Here is a 19,886-nt window from a genome sequence, read left to right on the forward strand (position 1 = left end):
GACCCAGACTGCAGATTACTCTGCAGGGTTTTCACATACTACTTTGCCGTGGCACTGATGAAGCAGCGGAAGGAGTGGCTATATGTCAGTTTTGGACATTTAGACTGAAAGAGGAAAAAAAGAATTAAAAAAAAAAAGGCAAGAGACCAAAAAAGAAAAAAAAAAAAGGAAGGAAGCTTTTCTCACCCACTGCAGGTGGTATCAATTGGCTGATGATTTTGCTGGAGGAACGTTTCATAACTGTAGACTGGTGATGTGACCTACAGAACATCCCTGAGGAAAATATCTATACCACTGGCTGTGACAGCCCTTGAGCTGAGCACAGGCACTCTCAGACTCGTGGTAGCAATTCTGCAGGGAAGTTCTTGTTGTGTGAGTTTGAATTTCTCCAAGTTCTCTGTCTCAGTGTTGCCTTGTAACAATGAGAAGCTGATTGGTACTTCAGTTTTCCTATGGCTCTTCAAGAGTCTCTTTAATCAGTGTAATAGTGTTTGTTTTAGTTATTCTAGCTATCGTGCCCGAGGAAAAAAACATTTTTTCTTGATGCTATTCTTTCAAGACTGTTTGTCCCTGTTTTCCCTAGTGGGTTCTGACATTTAGCTAGTATAAATCATTGTAGAGTCATTAGAGCAGAGTTTCCACTGGTGTAAATTGCTGTACTTCTATTAAGGGCTCATAGACTGGTTTACAGGACCTGAGGGGCTTTGCCAGCAATGTCAGCAGAATAACGTAGTGTACATCAGGTGGGGATTTATGACAGTATATGCTGATCGCTGTTTCATGAACTGCCTGTAGAGAGAAAGATAACCTTTATTAAAGAAGGGGGAGGGGGGGGGGAGCCACATTGAGGGAGTCTTGAAAGTAGAAAGGCTTTGTGTTATATCTTCTCTGTTGCGTAGAGCATTCCCTTGTGGGTCAACTCCCTTTCTTTTGAACTTGCTGGTTTAAATTTTACCTGTCGCTCACCTGGGATTACACACCATACTACTTCACAGTTGATTGTCAGCTGCGAGGCTGCGCTGTTCCCCTTACGAGTAGCCAAACTGGATTGCTATCTGTGTGTCACTTTGATTTTGCTAAAGGGAATTCCCTTGGAGCCATGAGACTGGAGTTAGTAGGCAGCCATGGCTGCTGCAGGGATTTTTTTTTTTAGTCCTATGTGAATACTGTTAACAGAATCACCAGAGAGTAAATGATACCTATTGTCAAAAGTGGTGATAAAATGAGATGAAGAATATGAATTGCTATTTTCCTGTTTTTATGTTTTCCATATATGATTTTAAACAGGAGGAAATAGGACCCTGGCTTTGTTGCAGTCCCTGTAGTGGAGGGGGACTGGGACAGGTGGAAGCTCACTGTTTTTTCTGCCTGCTGTCATTCTCTGTTAAAAGAAACTTCACTGAAGACACTGAGGATGTCATGGAGGAACTAACTTGACAAGTCAGTTTGTTTTTAAGAATACCATAATTACTGTGATGGAGATGAATTGATTTGCAAGGGACACAGGACCTGGAGCTGAAGGAGTAAAAAGCTGTGTATATAGGGTATTGAGGGTCTTTTGGCTCTGGGTAATTTTGAGACTGTCCCATCACTTAGCTCTTGATAGATTAATAGTGAAACTGTTTTTGTCATCTTTAAAGCGATCCACCAATATATGATTAATCATAATATATGAAACTAGAGTTGATCATTATTGTTGACAAGCAGATACTAATTTAAAAAAATTCTGATACTGGATTTTCTTCTATTTTGAAGTAACTTTTTGTTTTGCAATTTACTTCATTATTCCATTATAAGGTATAATGGAAAATATTTTCTTGAAACAAAATTGAGTGTGACTTCTGTGTTTTTCAGGCAATTTCAACATTCTTTGGGTTTGTTGCAGTTTGGAACATTGGTGTATTTTCAATTCACATTTTTAAATATAATTGAAATTCCAGTTTCCTCTCTGCATGGTTGAGAATATTTTTGTCCAGAAAAATAACTTGAATTCATTAACTATTAATCAATACAACTATTAATAACTACAATTAATACAAGAGGCACTTAAGTATGAATAGCCACATTCTACAGATGGAAGAGGAAGGAAAAAACATTAATGTCTTTGTTCAAGTCCATAGAATTAAATATGAGAATGTATGAAGCTTCTGATCTCAAGTGCTGTGCTCAAAGAGACAGTACAGTATCTCACATTCAGACATGAACAGAATTCAACAAATGAAGGAATGAATAGCCATAGAGAAATTTCCATTGTTACCCAAATGAAAGAAAAGTTATAAATGTTTCTCCTGTCTTTTCTATATGGGAAGCTAATTATACAGTTAGATACGAATTACTTTCTTAACCTGCCATAGAACTTCAAGAAAAGAAAATATTCCACTGATTGATGAATCAACTTAATGCTAGGCTTAAACTTTCTACTGTTAAGACAATATATCATGCTGTAGTATAGTTTGAGTCAGAAAAGAAAATATTGGTCTAAAATTTACACAGCCCTTAAAACATGTGGTATTAATCTCTTTTGAATTTGAATGATCACAATAACATTTGTCAGTAATCCTTTACAGTAATTAGTATTATTTCTCACTTAAGGAAATACCACCTACTTTGGGGAATAATGTTATCTTTTTTGTGTTCAGACATCAATCAGTAGATTTAATAAAAAACAGGCTTAAAGAAAATTCCACAATTTTTGCCAAGGACAATGCAATATAAGACTTTGAATTCCAAAGGCAAGTTGAAGCATATTTTTGCAGTGTCAGCTTGAGCAATTTTATACTGTGGTTTTCAGCCATAATACCATAAGATATAATTTATATTGGAAAAAATTTGACTTATTACATGCGACATTGTTGTTGTGAAATCTCATGGTAGGAGTGGAATCTAGTCATGTCACCACCATAGAAATCTCTGAAATAGGGAGTTTGTAGTAGTAATTGCAATCTGTATTTGAATGGAACACTGTGATCAATTGTTGGCTGATGCCAAATTGAGAATCATATATCACTCTTATTAGCTGAGGTAGAAGAGAAATAAATGCATAGTAAAAGATCATCAGGAAAGACATATTCAATATAAATGATCTAGTGTTCGCTTAAGTGGATAAGTGAGAGAGAAGCTAGCATGTAGGCAAAGAAGATATACAGCTTTGGAAGGACAAAATTTATGATGATAAAAAAAGTCCCAGAAAAAACATAATACAGAAGTAGTAGAAGTAAATTAAGCTATTTAGTACTAAGTGAGCATGGTGTAGCTGGAAAGTAGACAGTGAGTTAAGAGAGGAAAAAATGAATGTGTTGCTCGTCAGATTGTTGGCAACTCTCTGAGGCACTACTTTTGCAATAGATTAATTTAAACCTTATTAGTGGAATAATCTCTCATGCTAATACAAATTAGCTATCTAGGAATTACTGAAGTAGCTACACTGGAAAGCACGCAACTTCCCTAGACTTGTTTTACCATTTGCTTGCAATAAGGGGCAAGGGAATAAATTATCATCTTTATAGTTTTATGGGAGAAACAGGGGCCTATAAAGAAAGATTTTGGGTTAAGTGAATTTTGCAAAAAGTCTTTTAAACTGTAAACAGCTGTATAATATGAAATCTGTTTGAAACAGTGCGTCGTACATCGCTCTTATTTGGATCTGTCTGATTAGGCAATACTGTGTTTTGCATGTGAGTCTATTGATAAATCTGGTAATAAATGAATATTTTTCTGTGACTAATTAAAATTAAAATAGTCATAACCTACTTTCTTTGTAACATCTATAACAAAGCAGCTAAGTAGCACAGATTATGATCCAGGCATAGAGGAAATGTCAACAAATTGGACATAATTAAAGTAGATGAGAAGGGATTAGTGAGACCCCTGCACTGGGTGACTCCTTACTGGTGCCTCTGGGGAAAAACCAAGCAATTGGGTTGCTGTAGCCAGGTGGGGCAGTGGGAGGGCTAGAGCATGGGCCTTGGTTTGGGGGGTGTGCTGGTGGTGGTGGAGGTTTACTTGGTTGTGTGTCCCCTTGTGAGAGACCCCTGGGAAATAGGGCAAAGCCCGACGGAGGTGTGCTCTGGGCTGTAACCTGCTGGAGGCCCTTGGAGCAAGGCTGGGGGGGTTGTTGTTGGGGCTCCTAGGTGGTGTTGGGACCTTCAGAAGGAGCTTGGGGGCCTTGACCTGTCGAAGAAGGGGAGTGCAGAAGAAAGGAAAGGTGGTCACGGAGGAGGAGGGCTGCTTGACTGACTTTTGTAGGTGCCTCTGTGCTGCAGCACGGCCCCAAGGGGCTGTGCCAGGCAGGAATTACTCCTTAACAGGCAGGTAGGTGGAAGGAGTGTTTGGGGAAATGCAAATGGGGTAAAGCAGATTCTGAGGTAAAGCGGACTGCCAGGGTATAAACCAGGTAGGCAAAGAAGCACTTACTGTTCACAGGCTCTTGAGGATTTGATTCAGGGTGTTTCTCTTCTTTGTCTACCTTTTTTTCCCCTCCCATTTTTTTTTCAATCAAATATGAGTTTCTCTAACTTCCCTCCTTAAAAACTCAGCCTCCATGGTACTAAGAAGTGCCTCTTTATGCTACCCTCTGAAGGGGCAGGCTGCCTTTTCCCCCTAAATCCTCTGTTTTCCAAATTGTGTTGGTGGCGTATATAGGCACTGCAGAGTTCTTATGCCTTTTAACACATTCAGGGTTAAATTCTCTCCTCTGCTGTAAGCCTGCTTAAGATGTTTAGTTCATTTAAATTCTGCTTGCTTCCCTGGTCTTCCCCAGGTTCATACACCTTGGTGGCTCAGAGACATCTATGCTGTCTGCTGATGGATAGCCCCTCCCAAAAGAGAATACCAGAGCAGGATGCGTTGCTGTGTCCCTGCCCAACACCTACTCTGTAGGTTCTGTTGTGGCTTTTAAGATGCCAGTTAACTCCTCTTCTGCACTACTAATGTTCAGATTAGTCTTTTTGCTAAGTCACAGATAAGTAAGGGTGTTACTGGGTTTCAGGGCTACTTCATAGCTTTGAAAAGCCCGACATAATTTATCACACTGCTAAAGAGAGAATAGTAGTCTACATAAGCTATTCAATCTGTATGAGGCTATAAGAATTAAAACACTGAATTACATTTTCACTGATAATATATGGTGATAGCCTTTGTGCAAGAAGGAGACCAAATTGAATACATTAGGTTCTGAATTATTTCAAAAAGCTGCTGTTAGTGATACTTAAACTGCATATAAAGGGAAGCATGTTTCAGAGATGGGGATCAGTACTCTGTTCTTTTTCCCCCATTCAGCATACTTGTATCGATCTGAGGCAGAAAGTCAGATGAGACAGCAAAGGGTATTTATCTGAGTAACTAAATGGTTCCTTTATAGTCTATTTCATATTAGGGATTGGATTAGAGTTGGAAAGATGGAGTGGTATTAGATGCCACTAATACTAAATCTTATTTGGGTGTTTTGCCTCTTCAAGATAAGTAAAAAGCTTCTGGAACTGATCACTTCTTTGAATCACAAGCATTAGGAAGCAGATTGCTGTCTGTCAGGGGTCATTTTTTATTTGATACTGTGGAAAGTGGGATTTCTTTAGATTACTTATGTGTTATCTTTATCCTTGTTCTTCCTCTCAAAGTGAAAAAAAGAGTTTGTTTCCTGGATTTGTTGGTTTTCTGAGTGTGCATGTATGTGTGTAAGGCAAGCATGGACATAGTTTTATAAATGAAAAAATCAGCCTTTCTATCTCTTCTCACACCCTGTGCTCTTATAGATGAATTATTGCTGTTTCTCCCTCGATTCTAACAAAGCTCACAGATGCCTGACTAAAATAAGCTTTTTGAGTCTAGAGATCTGCTTGCTTCAGTGCTGAAAACCACAACAGTAACCAGAGGGTTTAGATATTGATTTTGACCTGTGCGCATAATGTTATCTCATCTCTTGGTTGCTAAATATGGCAATCTGTAGGAAAGGTCATGTTCTCAGACCTAATTAAGAAAATCAGAAGAAGCAAATAACAGAAATGAGAAGTCCTAATAATGACCTGACAGGGCGGCCATGTTACTGCAGATAGGCAGAGCAGCACAGCTGAGTTTAGAATCAAATGTCAAGAAAGAAGGCACTGCTTTCCATGGTTCTTGCCTCACTTATGGTAGTAGTAAATTTGGTTCATTGCCTCCTTTTTTTGGATAAATAATTTATTTTTTTGTTCTGTTTCATTCTCATTCTTTTAACGGTTAGCTTTTAGTCTCCTGCATCTCCCTTTAATTGAGATGAAGCCTGAACTTCAGCAGTTCCATATGGGAGGAAAGTGCTGGAAAACTTAGAACAGATTTGTGCCAATACTGAGTATTTCTCTTTTTTAAAATAGACAGTAAGTAGGAAGTAAATTATACTTCCTTTGAGCCTAGAAAATATCTTAATGCTTGGGTTAAGTGCATTTTCTTTCTGTACACGTGGAAAGTAAATAATGGCCTAAAAAGTGAATACTGTCATGCAGATTGAATGTATTGCTAAAGTGTAGTGCTACTACAGCTGTAGGAGGTGGGATGAAAGTTGCATTCTTTTCTAAAGTTGTTCATCCTACATCTTGTTTGGAAGGGAAAATGGATTATTTCTCACTTTTTTTTAGTAGTTAATTTTTATTGCTGTTCTTCAAAAAAATTGCATTTTGTTTTTTCTAGTTAGAATTTTATTATTCGATGAATTGAGTTGAATTTAATTTTGCATGGGAAATGAACAGCAGCAACTGTTTTTTATTTGTACAGCATCTACCACTGTAGTGTCCACTGTTACTGTTCTTGAGGACCATAATGACACAAGTAGCTAATAATTACTCTGCTTACAGCCCTTATGTTTTCAAAACACTTCACAAAGTACTTCATCACAGTGTCTCTTCTGTATCTCTTTTTATGGATATGGAAGTAATGGCACAAATCTTACATTGTCTGATGCAGAGCTAGAGCCAAAACATGGATATCCTGGCTCTTAAGTTTGGAAAGAAGACTACTTACATGGCTGAGATACCAGTGTGAGACAAGGGGTGCACTGACAGTAGATCATACCTTGCAGAAAACAAGGAGATACAAAAGAAAATCTGTGTAAATGTGCACAGTATCTAGTGAGTAGGTCTAATTAATGACAAATTATACATGGGAATTTACTTTTGGCAGTATTTCATGAACAAACTTACAAAGCGTTCTCTTTGAATGTAAAACGTGGATCCTGCTTTCCTCTAGGACTGAGTCTAGTCTGTTTTTCTGTTGTGTTTGAGGTGCAGTTTCACTCTGCAAAGATTGCATAGGAGGAGAGGAAGGGGGAGTGGTTGTATTTATTATTTAAGGGCATTTGGCATTCAGATTTGCTCAATCAGTGAATACAGAGTTATCTCTTCTGGCTCTCGGTGCTTTGAGCTTGCCCTTTGGTTTGGAGGGGACTCGCTACAGATTCTTCCATTTTTATGCAGCAGCCATCACTGGCAATGAAAGTAAACCTGCCAACCTATTAAATATTTGTCAACAACTGTATGCAGGTATCAGTAGTAGAATCTTTTAGTATCATTCAGTTACTTCAAACAATTTGAAATATAAGTTTGTGTGAAATTCAGCATTTTCTGCTGTACTTGACTAAGTGCTGTGTATTTAAGCAAGCGCTGCACCCAAGTTCTCTGTAACAAAATACAGTAAAAATGTACTATTTGTCTACCCTGGCCATATAACAGATTTCTTAGCTTCTGTATACCCCGAGGGGAAGGCTTCTGTTGGATAGAGTACTCATAGTTGGAACTGTGTCTGAGTAAATCAGGTGTAGGTAGAACTTTGTGGGATATTACTTAGTCTTGTCCTTACCCTGACTGCCACACAGACATTCCTTATGGTGATACTTCAGAGCAGAGCATCTGGGGGTGCCTGCTTGGGACCCATAGTGCAATTTCTAGCTGTTTATGAACTGAGGTTCATCTGTTTCCTTTGGGCAGAAGGAGTTCTGAGTGTCTCTTAATCTGACTCTCAAAGGTTATAGGAGTAGCAGAGCTAAGAGAGTGGGACATGCATCAAGAGGAGTAAATTGAGTTCAGGCTCTTTTGCGTGACATCGTGGAGCCATCTGTATGATAAAAGCATAAAAATAATCTGCACTGATAAGAGCATTAAAATGAACAGTTATCTAAAAGTACAGTTCTATTTTGGAAAGTGGTAATCTAAAAATGTCAATTTTGAATCCAGCAGATCTATTCCTGTGAGTATTAAAATATTACTTGCTAAATTTAGTGACAAAAAGTACTGTTTAAAGTATTGGAAAATGATGTGATTTTTTTCTACTGTATCATCTATGAAACAGTCTATTAAGTTTCCATTGTTGATACCCATTTGAAATTCTGTCACTTAGAAATTTTTAAGACAGTTATATGAATAATTATTTCCCTGGGCATTCCTTCGTCTTGATATTGATCCATTTAAAATAGACAAATCTTTTCCTCTGAGGAAATCAAATAGAAAATACTGTTAATGCTGAAATAAAATTTTTTTTTTTAAGCTTTTTCTGAACTTTTAGAATCTTATTGGCAATGCAGTCAGGTGAAATATTGTGACTAATTTGAATATTAAGTGCATCCTTTCAATGCAACCAAATCAAGTATACATTTACTGTAAATAAGCAAGTTCTTTTTGTACAAAAAAACTAATTCTCTCTACCTCTGGTCAGAATTTGGTAGGATTACCTTCTCCAAAATGATGCAGTTCTATCACATTTTAAATTTTTTTAACAAAATTTCATTCTGTGACTTTCACAAGGGAAATTAGGATAAGAGTACTCTGAAAGCAAAGTAATTTGCCATAAATGTGCTAAATCTAATTTCAAATATTTAATTTGTATCCCAATTTTTCATATCCAATTTCTTAAACTCTCCTTCTGTGATTTTTTTTCCTAAGTATTTCTAATCCTTGACTTTTTTTTTTTTTTTTTCAATTAAGAATTAACCAAATTCCAAACTTTTAAGTCCTTCCTGAATCATTATTAATTTTGTCTTTGGTAGGACTATCACTGACAAACAGCATTTTTTTTTTTTTTTTAAATCCCAGTGATGAGTTTTAATTTTAAGAACAAGTTTTGCTCCACTATTTTTGAGCAAAAATAAAACTGGTTTTTAGAATGTTGGGATGGAAAAATTTCTTGTCCTCGCCTGAGACTTGTAAGCACTTTGTGTTTAAAAAGCTTGGCTTTTAGACTGAAGCTAAAAGCAGGCTATTACTGGAGACCTCTCAAAATGTAAAACATTATTGTTTTGCTGTTAAAGTTTGTAAAGAGGAAAGGGAGGAATGGGCATTGGTCCTGAGGAAAAAGGCCAGAAGGCTGTTGTAATGTCAGAATGCGGATATTTAAAAGGTAGAGACTCTATGTGCTTGTCACTCAGGGACTTGCATATCCAGTTCTAAAATACAGTTATCGTGTTATACTTTTTTGTGTTTTTCCCTTTGCTTTTCCTCTCCATACTGAGTGTTCAGAAGTACCTGCATTTTCCCTCCCCTAGAAATGAAGGCCTTATGCTTTCTGTGTCATATTCCCCAAATTGGCATCAAGGCTTTGCTCCATTGTTTACAAAATGAAGCAGGGTATGGAATGAATGGGAAACGGAACTTAACTTTTACTTTGTGAAGAAAGACTTGAAAAGTTTGGCATAGATAATCATGAAAAGAATAGATCACTTGGTCTCTTCTAGGTCCCTGCAAATATCTCTGATTTAAAGGAAGGCTGCTTTTTTTTCTTTTTGTTCTTCCTTTTTACTCCCCTCCCCTTGGTTGTGTTAGATCTTGTCCAAATACTTAATAGAAATTGGTAGTCTGTTCCCACGTAACAAATTACATCTGTCTCTGAAAATGAGTCAATGTAATCATGACAAATTCATGAAATAAAGGCGAAATACATTGCTGCAGTCCTGGGCAACATGAGTCAATATGCTTTATGCAATTATTTAATAAAACATCTCTTCTAGTGCATTGAACCAGCCTAAGATACTGAAGCAGTTGTATTTATGCAGGAATAAACAAACTTCCAGTAAAAGCTGGTGACCAGAAGTATGCAATTATGCATTTCCAGAAATACTCATTAAACCAGGCTGCTTAAATTTTAATCAGACTTCTATGTATGAAACAATATTGGTAAGAGGGAGTAGAAAAAAAAGAAAAAGTATTTTTATGAAAGGCTATTCAGATCTTCTCGTGCCCCAAATGGCTTTGGATTTTTTTTATTTAACTTCTTCTGCATGGAATTGCAAATCTATTGAAAAGTTAACAATACAAAATCCTGCATGCTGGCTTAATTCTGTTTTATGGGAGCTGTATTAGTATCAGCACAGAAATACTACATTGATAACAAAGCTGTCATAAAAAGAATGTGATGTGGGGATTAGACAGTGAGATATTTGAAATAGTTAAGCTTTGTGTAGTCCATGTGAGAAATGTCAGAGGACTGATTATCAGTGTTTGAATTCTTATATGAAAGTAAAGTCATAGGAAATGTGCTGTTACACTGAAAAATTACAAATCGCCAGGTACTTCCAGTATTTTTTGGCCTTCCTCATTTATCTTCCTGCTATGTCTGAGCTAAATACTGCAAACCATGTTACATCTGAGACATGAGAGGACACGTGTTGCCCAGGATCATAAGGAAGTCAGGAATAGCCATAAGAGGTTCATGACTCCAGATGCTGCAGTGAATCCAATAGGTATCTGGTTATGTTCCTCTCAACATTAGATTTGTATAGGTTAATGGTCAGTGACTTCCACGTTTATTTTCAGTCAGCCTAAAGTAGCATCAGGATGCTCACGGACGGTCTACTTGCACAACTAGCCTGTCATTTGAAGTCTTTACAAATGTATTTGTAGACCTATTCAAATAATCTGAAAGAGGAGTTCAGAGAGCAACCCACAAAATGTTAGTGGATGAAGACAAGAGTGCATATATCCATCCCTGAAAAGGGTCACTAACCTTTTCATGTTTCACAATCTCTCTTTTCAGGTGTTATCTGATGACCATTTATTTGTTATGGATCACCTTGTGTCTTTGGAAACCACAGTTACGAATATTGTTGCTTTAATATTAAATTCTAATGGTCGCTGTGCTTTATCTTTCTAGGGCATCAGTAGCCTCTTCAGTTCACTTAAAGTGGTCAGGCTACTTCGGCTGGGTCGCGTAGCTCGGAAGTTGGACCACTACATTGAATACGGAGCAGCAGTCTTAGTTCTGCTGGTGTGTGTGTTTGGTCTTGCAGCACACTGGTTGGCCTGCATTTGGTACAGCATAGGAGACTATGAAGTTATCGATGAGGATACAAACACAATCCGAACTGAGAGCTGGCTCTATCAGCTGGGGATGTCAATAGGAACACCTTACCGCTTTAACACATCAGGCTTTGGAAAATGGGAAGGCGGACCAAGCAAAGATTCGGTCTACATCTCCTCGTTGTATTTTACAATGACCAGCCTCACCAGTGTTGGATTTGGGAACATCGCTCCGACTACAGATGGGGAGAAGATCTTTGCTGTTGCTATGATGATGATTGGCTGTAAGTATTAGAGATTCTGTTTCTCACACACACAATGACAAATAGCTGTGTCATGAATACTGATATCATAAGAACATCTGGAATTGTGTCAAATGTTATTACGCAGCTTAAAATATTTTTGGTGGCAGTATAGGTATTACTTTCTTACTGGTTAGTTTTAAAATCACAAATGGGAGTATTGTGACTAGCAAAAATTCAGTCATTTTGGAAGCAATATTCTGTCAATATCCTTTAAATATTATCTTGTAAGTAAACCTTAAAATGTGTAAAGCCTGAAATATTAAAAATTAATGCACCACAGTGGGCGCAGACAACCTTTGTGCCTCTATTTGGTATGTGGCAAAATCTTTGTATGTCTGAGAGCTGTATGTATTGGACGAGTGGGTGGATGAGAGGGAGGAGGTCCAGGAGCATCTCATAAGGGAGAGAGAACAGTAGCTCTCTAGAGACCATACACTCCGCTGTGAACTGAACATACAGTCAGATCCTAAAGCAACTGGGATGATGCTGGCCTTGGGCACCTCTGGCTCACGTTTCTCAGTCACGTCACAAGGGGTTTATATTGCCAAGCTGTCCAGCTTTTGGCCATGTTGTCACTTCAATGCGGGATCTGCACTCAAAGTGCCTTGATTGCTACTTGGAGTTAAGAACCATACAGTGGCCACCATTAAACTAGGTCATGGTTTTCTAGATAAGGGTGGAATTTGTATCAAAATAAGGAAAAAAAAGTTCTACTTTGTACATGGAAGAGCATATCATTGTATGGAGAAAGAGAGAAGCTTCTGTATGGTAATATTGCATCTAGAGGAAAAAAAAGTCAATCCCTGCTAAGCAGAAAATTAAAACCAAATATATAATGAAACTCAATTAGCAGCACAGTGCCTGTTATGGTAGAAATGTGAAGCTTAGATTCTGATGTGTCATTTTACAGCAACACTGAAATCATGTACTGAGATTACATGTGGAGTGTTAAGCAGGCTGAAGGTTAGTGAGAAGTATAAAGGCAAGCATTCTTGATTGTGTAGGGATTGGGATATTTTAGCTATAAAAATTGTTAATTTTGTTCTTCTAGCTTTTTCCACTACTAAGAGTCCCATCATCCTAATAAAACACCCATGTAGCAGATGGGAAATTTATATAAAATTTGGAGAAAATTACGTGGCTTCCTCATGAGAAGGTGCATTAGACAATGTAGCAGTGTAGTACAAAACAGGCTTCCAAACGTATTTCCTGATTAAGGTGCCTGTTTAATGGGAAATATCCTGACCTTTGGCTTATTGTTCATTGAGTTATGCTTATGATACTAGCTAGACAAGAATAGCTAGTATTATTCAGTATTGTTGTTTAGTACTATGAATACTGAATGAACATAACCTTCATAAAATCAAGAATGTACATGGAGATATTTTGGAGTTGTACCTGCTCCAAACTATTCATATGAAAATGTGGTGGAAAGAAACTGAATTTATGCAAGATAAATGTTGATAGATATCTGCTCTGAATTCTAAAATGAACTTTAATTTCAGCAAGTTGTAAAAATAGCGTTCCGGCAATTTTAAATCTCATGAATGCAATCGCATTTCGGGGAAATGCTTTTGTTTGGATTTGGTTTTACGGAACCTTACATTTCTAACCCTATAACTGTCTGTGTATCTGAGCACCTTTATCCTGTGAACAACTGCTTGGAAACCATTAGAACTATTCACAATATGTGTTTGCAGGAATGGCAACTAAGTAATCCCATCTTTGAGTTTACCTCTCTGGATTTTGTAGGGTCTTGATTGCTTTTAACACACTGAAGTTTTGAGCTGTGGTCATTTCTTAGGATGGGAGGAACAAAATTGGTTTGTTTTGTTTGCAGCTATTTAGAGCTTAATTGTTGATAGATATTCTTCCACTATAAAATTTTATGTTAAAATAACACTATTTTGCCTGTAGAATTAAGCTCTCAAACATTGATCTGAGCTTGAACTAGGGCTATTTAATAAGAATTTTGTCTGATCTGTAAGGGAACCTGAAACGTACATAGCAAATATATCAGGGATAGATGTGGGGGAGAGAAAAGAAGTTTCCTGGCTAAAGGAATGTCACTCAGAAAAATTAATATTTGTCCCTGACCAAGTAACATGTTTGTTATGGGCTGAGCTCCTCACTTACAACACAGTTGGTGGCTACATGTTCCTGTTATGGTCCTCATTTTGCAGATGTCAGATCACACAGATTTGCACATGGGGTGGGTGGGGGCTGTGGATGTCCAAAGCATCAGAAATAAATTATTTAAAATCAATTCTGCTAATGTGTTACTTTCCACTAATAAAAGGAAAAGGTATATGATTTCTCGTTTATACTTTGCTATTAACACTGCATTTATTTCAGCACCTATCTACTGATGCATTCTCAAAAGCTACTGCTGTATTTTAGTAGCACAGGGAATGCCATTTTCTTTCCATGAAGGGTGCAGAGAGAGTTACTTGTTTGACTGTCTAAAACTCCAGTTGAAGATCAGTGGGATTTGCCGAGTCCAACCTCAAACGTATCTCTCCACTAAGTTCTTCCCTGCTAGAGGATAAGTGTCTAAAAACTGTGTGAATTTATCTTGTTTTTAAAGTGGCTAAGTATAGTCTGGGCAAAAATACATACCTGTATATTTAAATAGTCTAGTGAAATAAGTAAAGTAATTTTACAACCTTTCTGTATGAAATAGGAACAACACTGTCACTTTTTGTTTGAGGATGTTACCGTTTTTGTTTAGTTGAGTAAGACAGTATGTTAACAAGATTGGTTTTGAGATTCCAAAACTGCCACTATAGTGTCATCAAAAAAAGGAGTATTTGGGGACAAATGTATAACAGCCAGCATTAATATTTCAAAGTGATTCCAGCAAAATTTTACTTTAAATAGGCTGGAAATTTTTAATAGGAGGGTAATTCTTTTTCCCCTTGGGCCAATTAACCTCCTGTGAATAAATAGTAAAACTTCCATTAGCCTGATGGGGACAGATTTAGATGAGGAGAAAGAAAATTAGAATGTTTCCTTCTCCTTGTGTGTTTTATCCTCTGCTCTTTTTGAATAACAGTAAGTGCTGTGTCAAAAAACTAGTGGCTTGTTAAACAACACTGTGGCCAGCTAAGCTTACAGTCAGTTTTACTAGCAAGATCACCTATGAAATTTTGATCTTCTCTGTATTTGTGAAAGAAACTGAATTTTCTTGAAATAGAGGTGGTGGTCAACATGTCTGAAAATGTCTGCTGCCCCCACCTTCCTTGCATGGGCTGTATGTGTAGCTACCCTACAGAAAGTTAGGGTGCAGGTACCACTTCAGTGCACGGTAAGCCCTTGCCTCCCACTGGTGGCTGACCGAGAAACTACAACAGTGTGGTGCTTGCTTGTTCCTGGATCCAGTTTAGAGTTACAGCACTGCCTTTGCACTCTTCCTCTGATTTTTGGTGTCAGTGGTCTTGACTTCAGTTTGCTCCATGAGCTATGCCACCATGGTTTGGTAGGGGCACTCAAGAACTGCTTCCCTGGAGCGCAGATGTTGGCATCAAGTGGAGGGAAAGGAAGAATTTACTTTTAGAAGTGCGAACTCATCCTACTCAGTGAACTTAAGAATAAATAATTTATATATGTACATGCATACATACATATGTACGTAGCATATGTGTATATATACACAGAGAGAATGCACATGTATTGTGATGCTTAAAAGAAGAAAAAGACAGCATATTTTTTTTTCTCCATGTTTGATATTCTAGAGTTATTTTTGATAGAATGGATTTGATTGTGCAAAGTTCTTGTATCTCTGGGGAAGGCTGGACGTGGTGTGTGCTACCCTGAGGAGCATTGCCAGGTGGCGCAGTTCTGCAAGGCTTTCTGGTTCTTATTTCTAGCAAACTTAGTTTTTAGTTTTGGTTTTGTTTACTTGATTTACTGCGAGTATCTGGAATAGTTTTGGGGGAGGAAAGTTGTGAATAGCAGCAATACTTTTTTCTTTGATCTTGGAGTGTTGAGCCTCTTTGTTTCAGGAGAGGAGTTACTGTGTAAACGAGTGATTTTAAGACATGTATTGCTGTCTTCTACACTGGCAAACAGACTGAAAGGCTTGTGGTACTGACAGCGCAAGACTATGGTGACATCCAGACAGGACATTTGTGTCAGAAGGGCTTGGAATATTACAGGTATTTGAAAGCATAAGCAGTTTTTAACTAGTGTCCTTCCATATGTGTAGTATGCTTATGCATAGAGAGATGTAATTAATACTCTCTAATTATGTTCCATCTTCCGTAAGACAAAATTTGGTTTTCTCTGCTGCTCAGCCACTGATACATCCCCTTCTGCTCACTGCTTACTCCCTCTGTAAAGCTGATCCTGTGGCAGAAAGACATGTGTTACCCTAACATTTTGTAAATCCATTGACCACTGGTAATAGTACTTTGTTATGTCAGATAGCTGTTTAAAAAAGTAGGTAAGACCACTTCCATTTTCTTTTTTATTCAGTCTTTCATTATGGTAAATAATAAATCCAGGTAACTTTTAATTAAAAATTTAGAGATATGTTAGTGAAGCTACCTGGACCGGTGGGAATTTTGGCTGACTTCAGTGCAAATGTTGGCCTAGTAAGAAGTTTAAGGTATGTGAGCTTGTAGAGGGAAGGGTGGGTATTATCATGTTAGCAGTGTGTAGACACTGGGAAGGGCTGATGGAGGTGAATAAGCTGCATGTGGGTATTGAGCCTGTGGGGCTGGCTGGATTGGTTGGTTTTACACTTGGGGCAAAGAATAAGAAAGCATGGCTTGGTCTCAGTGGCTCTGGTCTCTGCTTTGGGGCCATCTTCTGCAGGGAGGTGTTCTTGTGCTTTCAAATGCAATGACTGCACATGCTGTCCTACTGATTTCATTGTGGCTGCAGTTTTCAGGGAGAAAGTGTTTTTACTGTTGGTTATTTTGACATGAGTAGGTGCAACCCCTAATGAGATTTGAGGGACTGCAGAATACTCATCGTGTAGCCCTGGGGATGTATAGTCTATTGGTCAGCTCCACCAAAGTGGGACGTGGGTAGGTAAAAAACACTGTTCATTTTTGACCTCAAATAATGCACATCTGTTTGGGAAGAACAAATTATTTTAAAATAGAGATGAAGTATCCAGTGGCTGCTCTTAAGGATTTCTGTTCTGTGGAGGCTTGATGCAACTGATAAGATACACAATTCATATTACCATGTAGCTGTTTTTCCTGAACATATGGTAAATTATAGTTTTGTAAAGCAAACTGTCTTCACATCTGTCAGTGAACTGACCTGCATGGTTTTGCCTCACTTTATTTACTGAGTGTTTGTGTATATATAGAGAGAAGTATGAGTGTTACTACTGGAAGTAAAAGCAATTGACTCCTCAGCTTCATTTTAAATGAATCAAAACATATTTGCTTATCCCTTTTCACAGATGGCCACTAAACTGCTAATTAATAGGGAATATGTCTACAGACAGAACTTTTAGAGAGGCTGATGTTACATAAAACCAGGTTTAAAACCACTGTCTGGGTCTGTGGAAAGACATATATTTTCCATTTTTAATACTTGGGGGGGAAAAAAAGCTATTTCAATTTTTAGTTTGTTCCCTGTGGAGACATATGCCTCAAAATAACAGTTCTCGTATATTTTGTTCAGTGAAGCTGTCAGGTTGTGTTGCGCATTGTTTATTTTTCCTAAGCAATAGCAGAAACCCGAGGACTTCCATTTGCTGTTTTCATATCTGGGCACTGTGTCAGCAGTCCCCTTGCTGTGCAGGTGGAGTAAGGATGAACGGTTCTGAAAATGCTTTGCATTTTCCACTCTTAACATACCATAATACTGATGGATGCTTGCCTATCTGGATTTTGAGCAACTGAGCAAAACCTATCATTTTGGGAGCCTTTCGTTAGTGTTCTCAGTTGCCCTGAAAGATCCCAAGCTTTTGGTGCCTGTTCACACTAAATTGTCCTTGTTAAGTAGGAACTTCCTGGAACTACAGGGCTTGACTCATCCACAGTATGAAGTTCACTGAGGAAAAGGCATATGTTTGAATGCTAAACTAAATCATAAATCCCCCTGTGAACACTATGATTAGACCAGATAGTGAGAGGGATCATGGAAAAAGAACAAAAGTAGGAGTTAAAAGGTCAGACTTGAGGACTCGCATGCCCACATACATAAATTTTCAGCCTCCGAGTTCATTAATCAAAACAGACAAGAGACCGAAAACTCATCTTCATTGATCTTGTGCAACACAAGCATCATGCAGTCTGTAGCACTTCAGCTGTTGTCTCTGATTAAGGTAGATGCAGATCCCGGGAGCGTGGAGTAGCTGTCTCAGCTTTGTTCAGCTTTGTCTGTGAATAGCTTCTTTCTCATTAGACATTAAACCAGGAATGAGGATAACATTAAGTAAATTTGAAAACATAATTAGGTAGTTTTATTTACAGCACTCTTGCTGAAAGGAACAGAAATCTGCCCTAGTAACGTGAACATCCCTCTGACCTATAAGAAAATCTTGGTGGCTGGTATCATGACACATGGGTCAGTGTTGCTCCTTCACAGCCTCACAGAGGATTAATGTGCTTTGGTGACCCGCAGCAGGGTAGAAGTGTTCAGAGGCTCTTGTGAACAAGGATAGCCAGGAACTGGTGAAAATTAGACTGTTAGCATCAAAATACCTGAACAAGATACAGATGTGTTGCAGCATTGTGTTTGATGATGTTCCTGAGGCATGACTTTCCCCTCATAATGCATTTCATCATTTGTTAGAGCAAATGGATGTGGCCCTGCTGTGTGTGTACTTACCAAACACGTACTTAATTGTAAGAGAACCATGTGTACTCCTAGTACCCCATTTAGGGGATGGGGGGCAGGGGCATGTTGAAATTGGTTTTGCTGGAAGTTGGTGGCCTGAAACTGAGAGCCAGCCACGTGCCAAGCGCTGGCTTGGTTTGCTGAGGATATCATTCAGGGGCTGAGTACAAAGGCCTATGAGACTTCAAACTCAAAGCAACTTTTTCGGTATTCATGATTATTGCAAGTGTGATGTTTTGATTTGGGGACATGCTAGGAAAGGAAGAAGAAACCTTGCCTTGCAAAAGTGGTCTCTTGGATACCTGCTCTTTGTCACTAACCCTGGCAAGATGACAAAAATCTCTTGGATACCACAGACTTCTCGTTAGCCACTGAGGTTGCGGTTGGCATGCTTTCCATATGGCTGATAGTTTTGCATTGCTTTTCATTCACATCTATGTTAGCCACCAGCAGCACTACTCAAGCTAGTAATTCCTAATTTAAAGACCTGGATTTATTTTATTTTTTTAAATTTTGATTTCTTTTTAATAAGTAGGGACAGTCTTTGCAGATGTATTCCCTCACCCCTCTCTGCTATGCTTTATTACTTCTTGTTTGAAGCTAGTCATGGTATTTGGAGCGCTGGTGTGTTATTGCTATAATTGTTAAGTAACTGTTTGGGATTTCAGAATGTTATTTTGCTTGGATGCTTTCTCCATTAGAATGAACCACCAGAAGTGTCGTGGATGTGTTCCTCAGCTACACCAAGCTTCAGCAAAGAGGTAGGGCCAGCAGAAAATCTGGATAGAGTTTCTCTGAAGGTTAGAAGGAGGGTTTGGCTGTTAGGGTAGGATTTGGTCTGGTTATCTCTAAATGTGAAAATACCTCGGTTTTTCTTGTTAAGAGTAAAGAATGGGTAAAAAAACCCCAGTAAAAACCAAACCAAACCCTCCAAAAAACAACAACAAAAAAACACCTACCAAAACCCCAAAGTCATTGTGATCAAAAAAATGGATAGGCAACATTGTTTTAGGCTTTTAGGCCACATAAACAATCCTTCAGACAGTTGAGTCCTAAGGGATGCAGTTTTTGGTGAAGAGCATCGGTATCTCTCATCAGTAAGCATGGGACTGCACCAGGTCACGATGGCATTTTCAGACCCACTGATGAGCTGGAGTGTCTGGACTGTACAGAGTTACATCATTGATACTCAGTACAGACAGGGCGTGCTGGAGAGATGCTGTCAGTGCTGACAGACTTCGCAACACGGCAAGCACCAAACCTTGAACTGTAGCTCTTAAAAGTTGCCTCATCTTTGGATAAGGACATCCAAGGCCTGCAGATTTTTTAAGAATTGCTTCTACTGAAACATAAAACTCTGGTGTCAAAGCCAGCAAAAAGGCAGACTTTAGGTGACACATATGTAAATAGCAAACTCCTACAAAAATCATCATCTCCAGGCTAAGATGGACTGGAAGGTTTTTTCAGGTTCACAACACTAGTGCTAATGCTGTAATAAATCTGAGCTAACGACCACAGCTATATG

General features: G+C 38.3%; 1 protein-coding gene across 1 annotated transcript in view; it reads left to right on the plus strand.

Annotated features, from left to right (window-relative positions):
• Positions 1 to 19,886, plus strand: part of KCNH1 (potassium voltage-gated channel subfamily H member 1) — a 186,556-nt gene that overhangs the window by 42,367 nt on the left and 124,303 nt on the right. Inside the window, exon 7 of the mRNA XM_030035700.2 lies at positions 11,107 to 11,536. Coding sequence (XP_029891560.1) covers positions 11,107 to 11,536 — 430 coding nt within the window. The remainder of the gene's footprint in view (positions 1 to 11,106; positions 11,537 to 19,886) is intronic.

Source organism: Aquila chrysaetos, chromosome 13 (genome assembly GCF_900496995.4).
Source record: "Aquila chrysaetos chrysaetos chromosome 13, bAquChr1.4, whole genome shotgun sequence".
In the NCBI taxonomy this organism is placed as follows: Eukaryota; Metazoa; Chordata; class Aves; order Accipitriformes; family Accipitridae; genus Aquila; species Aquila chrysaetos.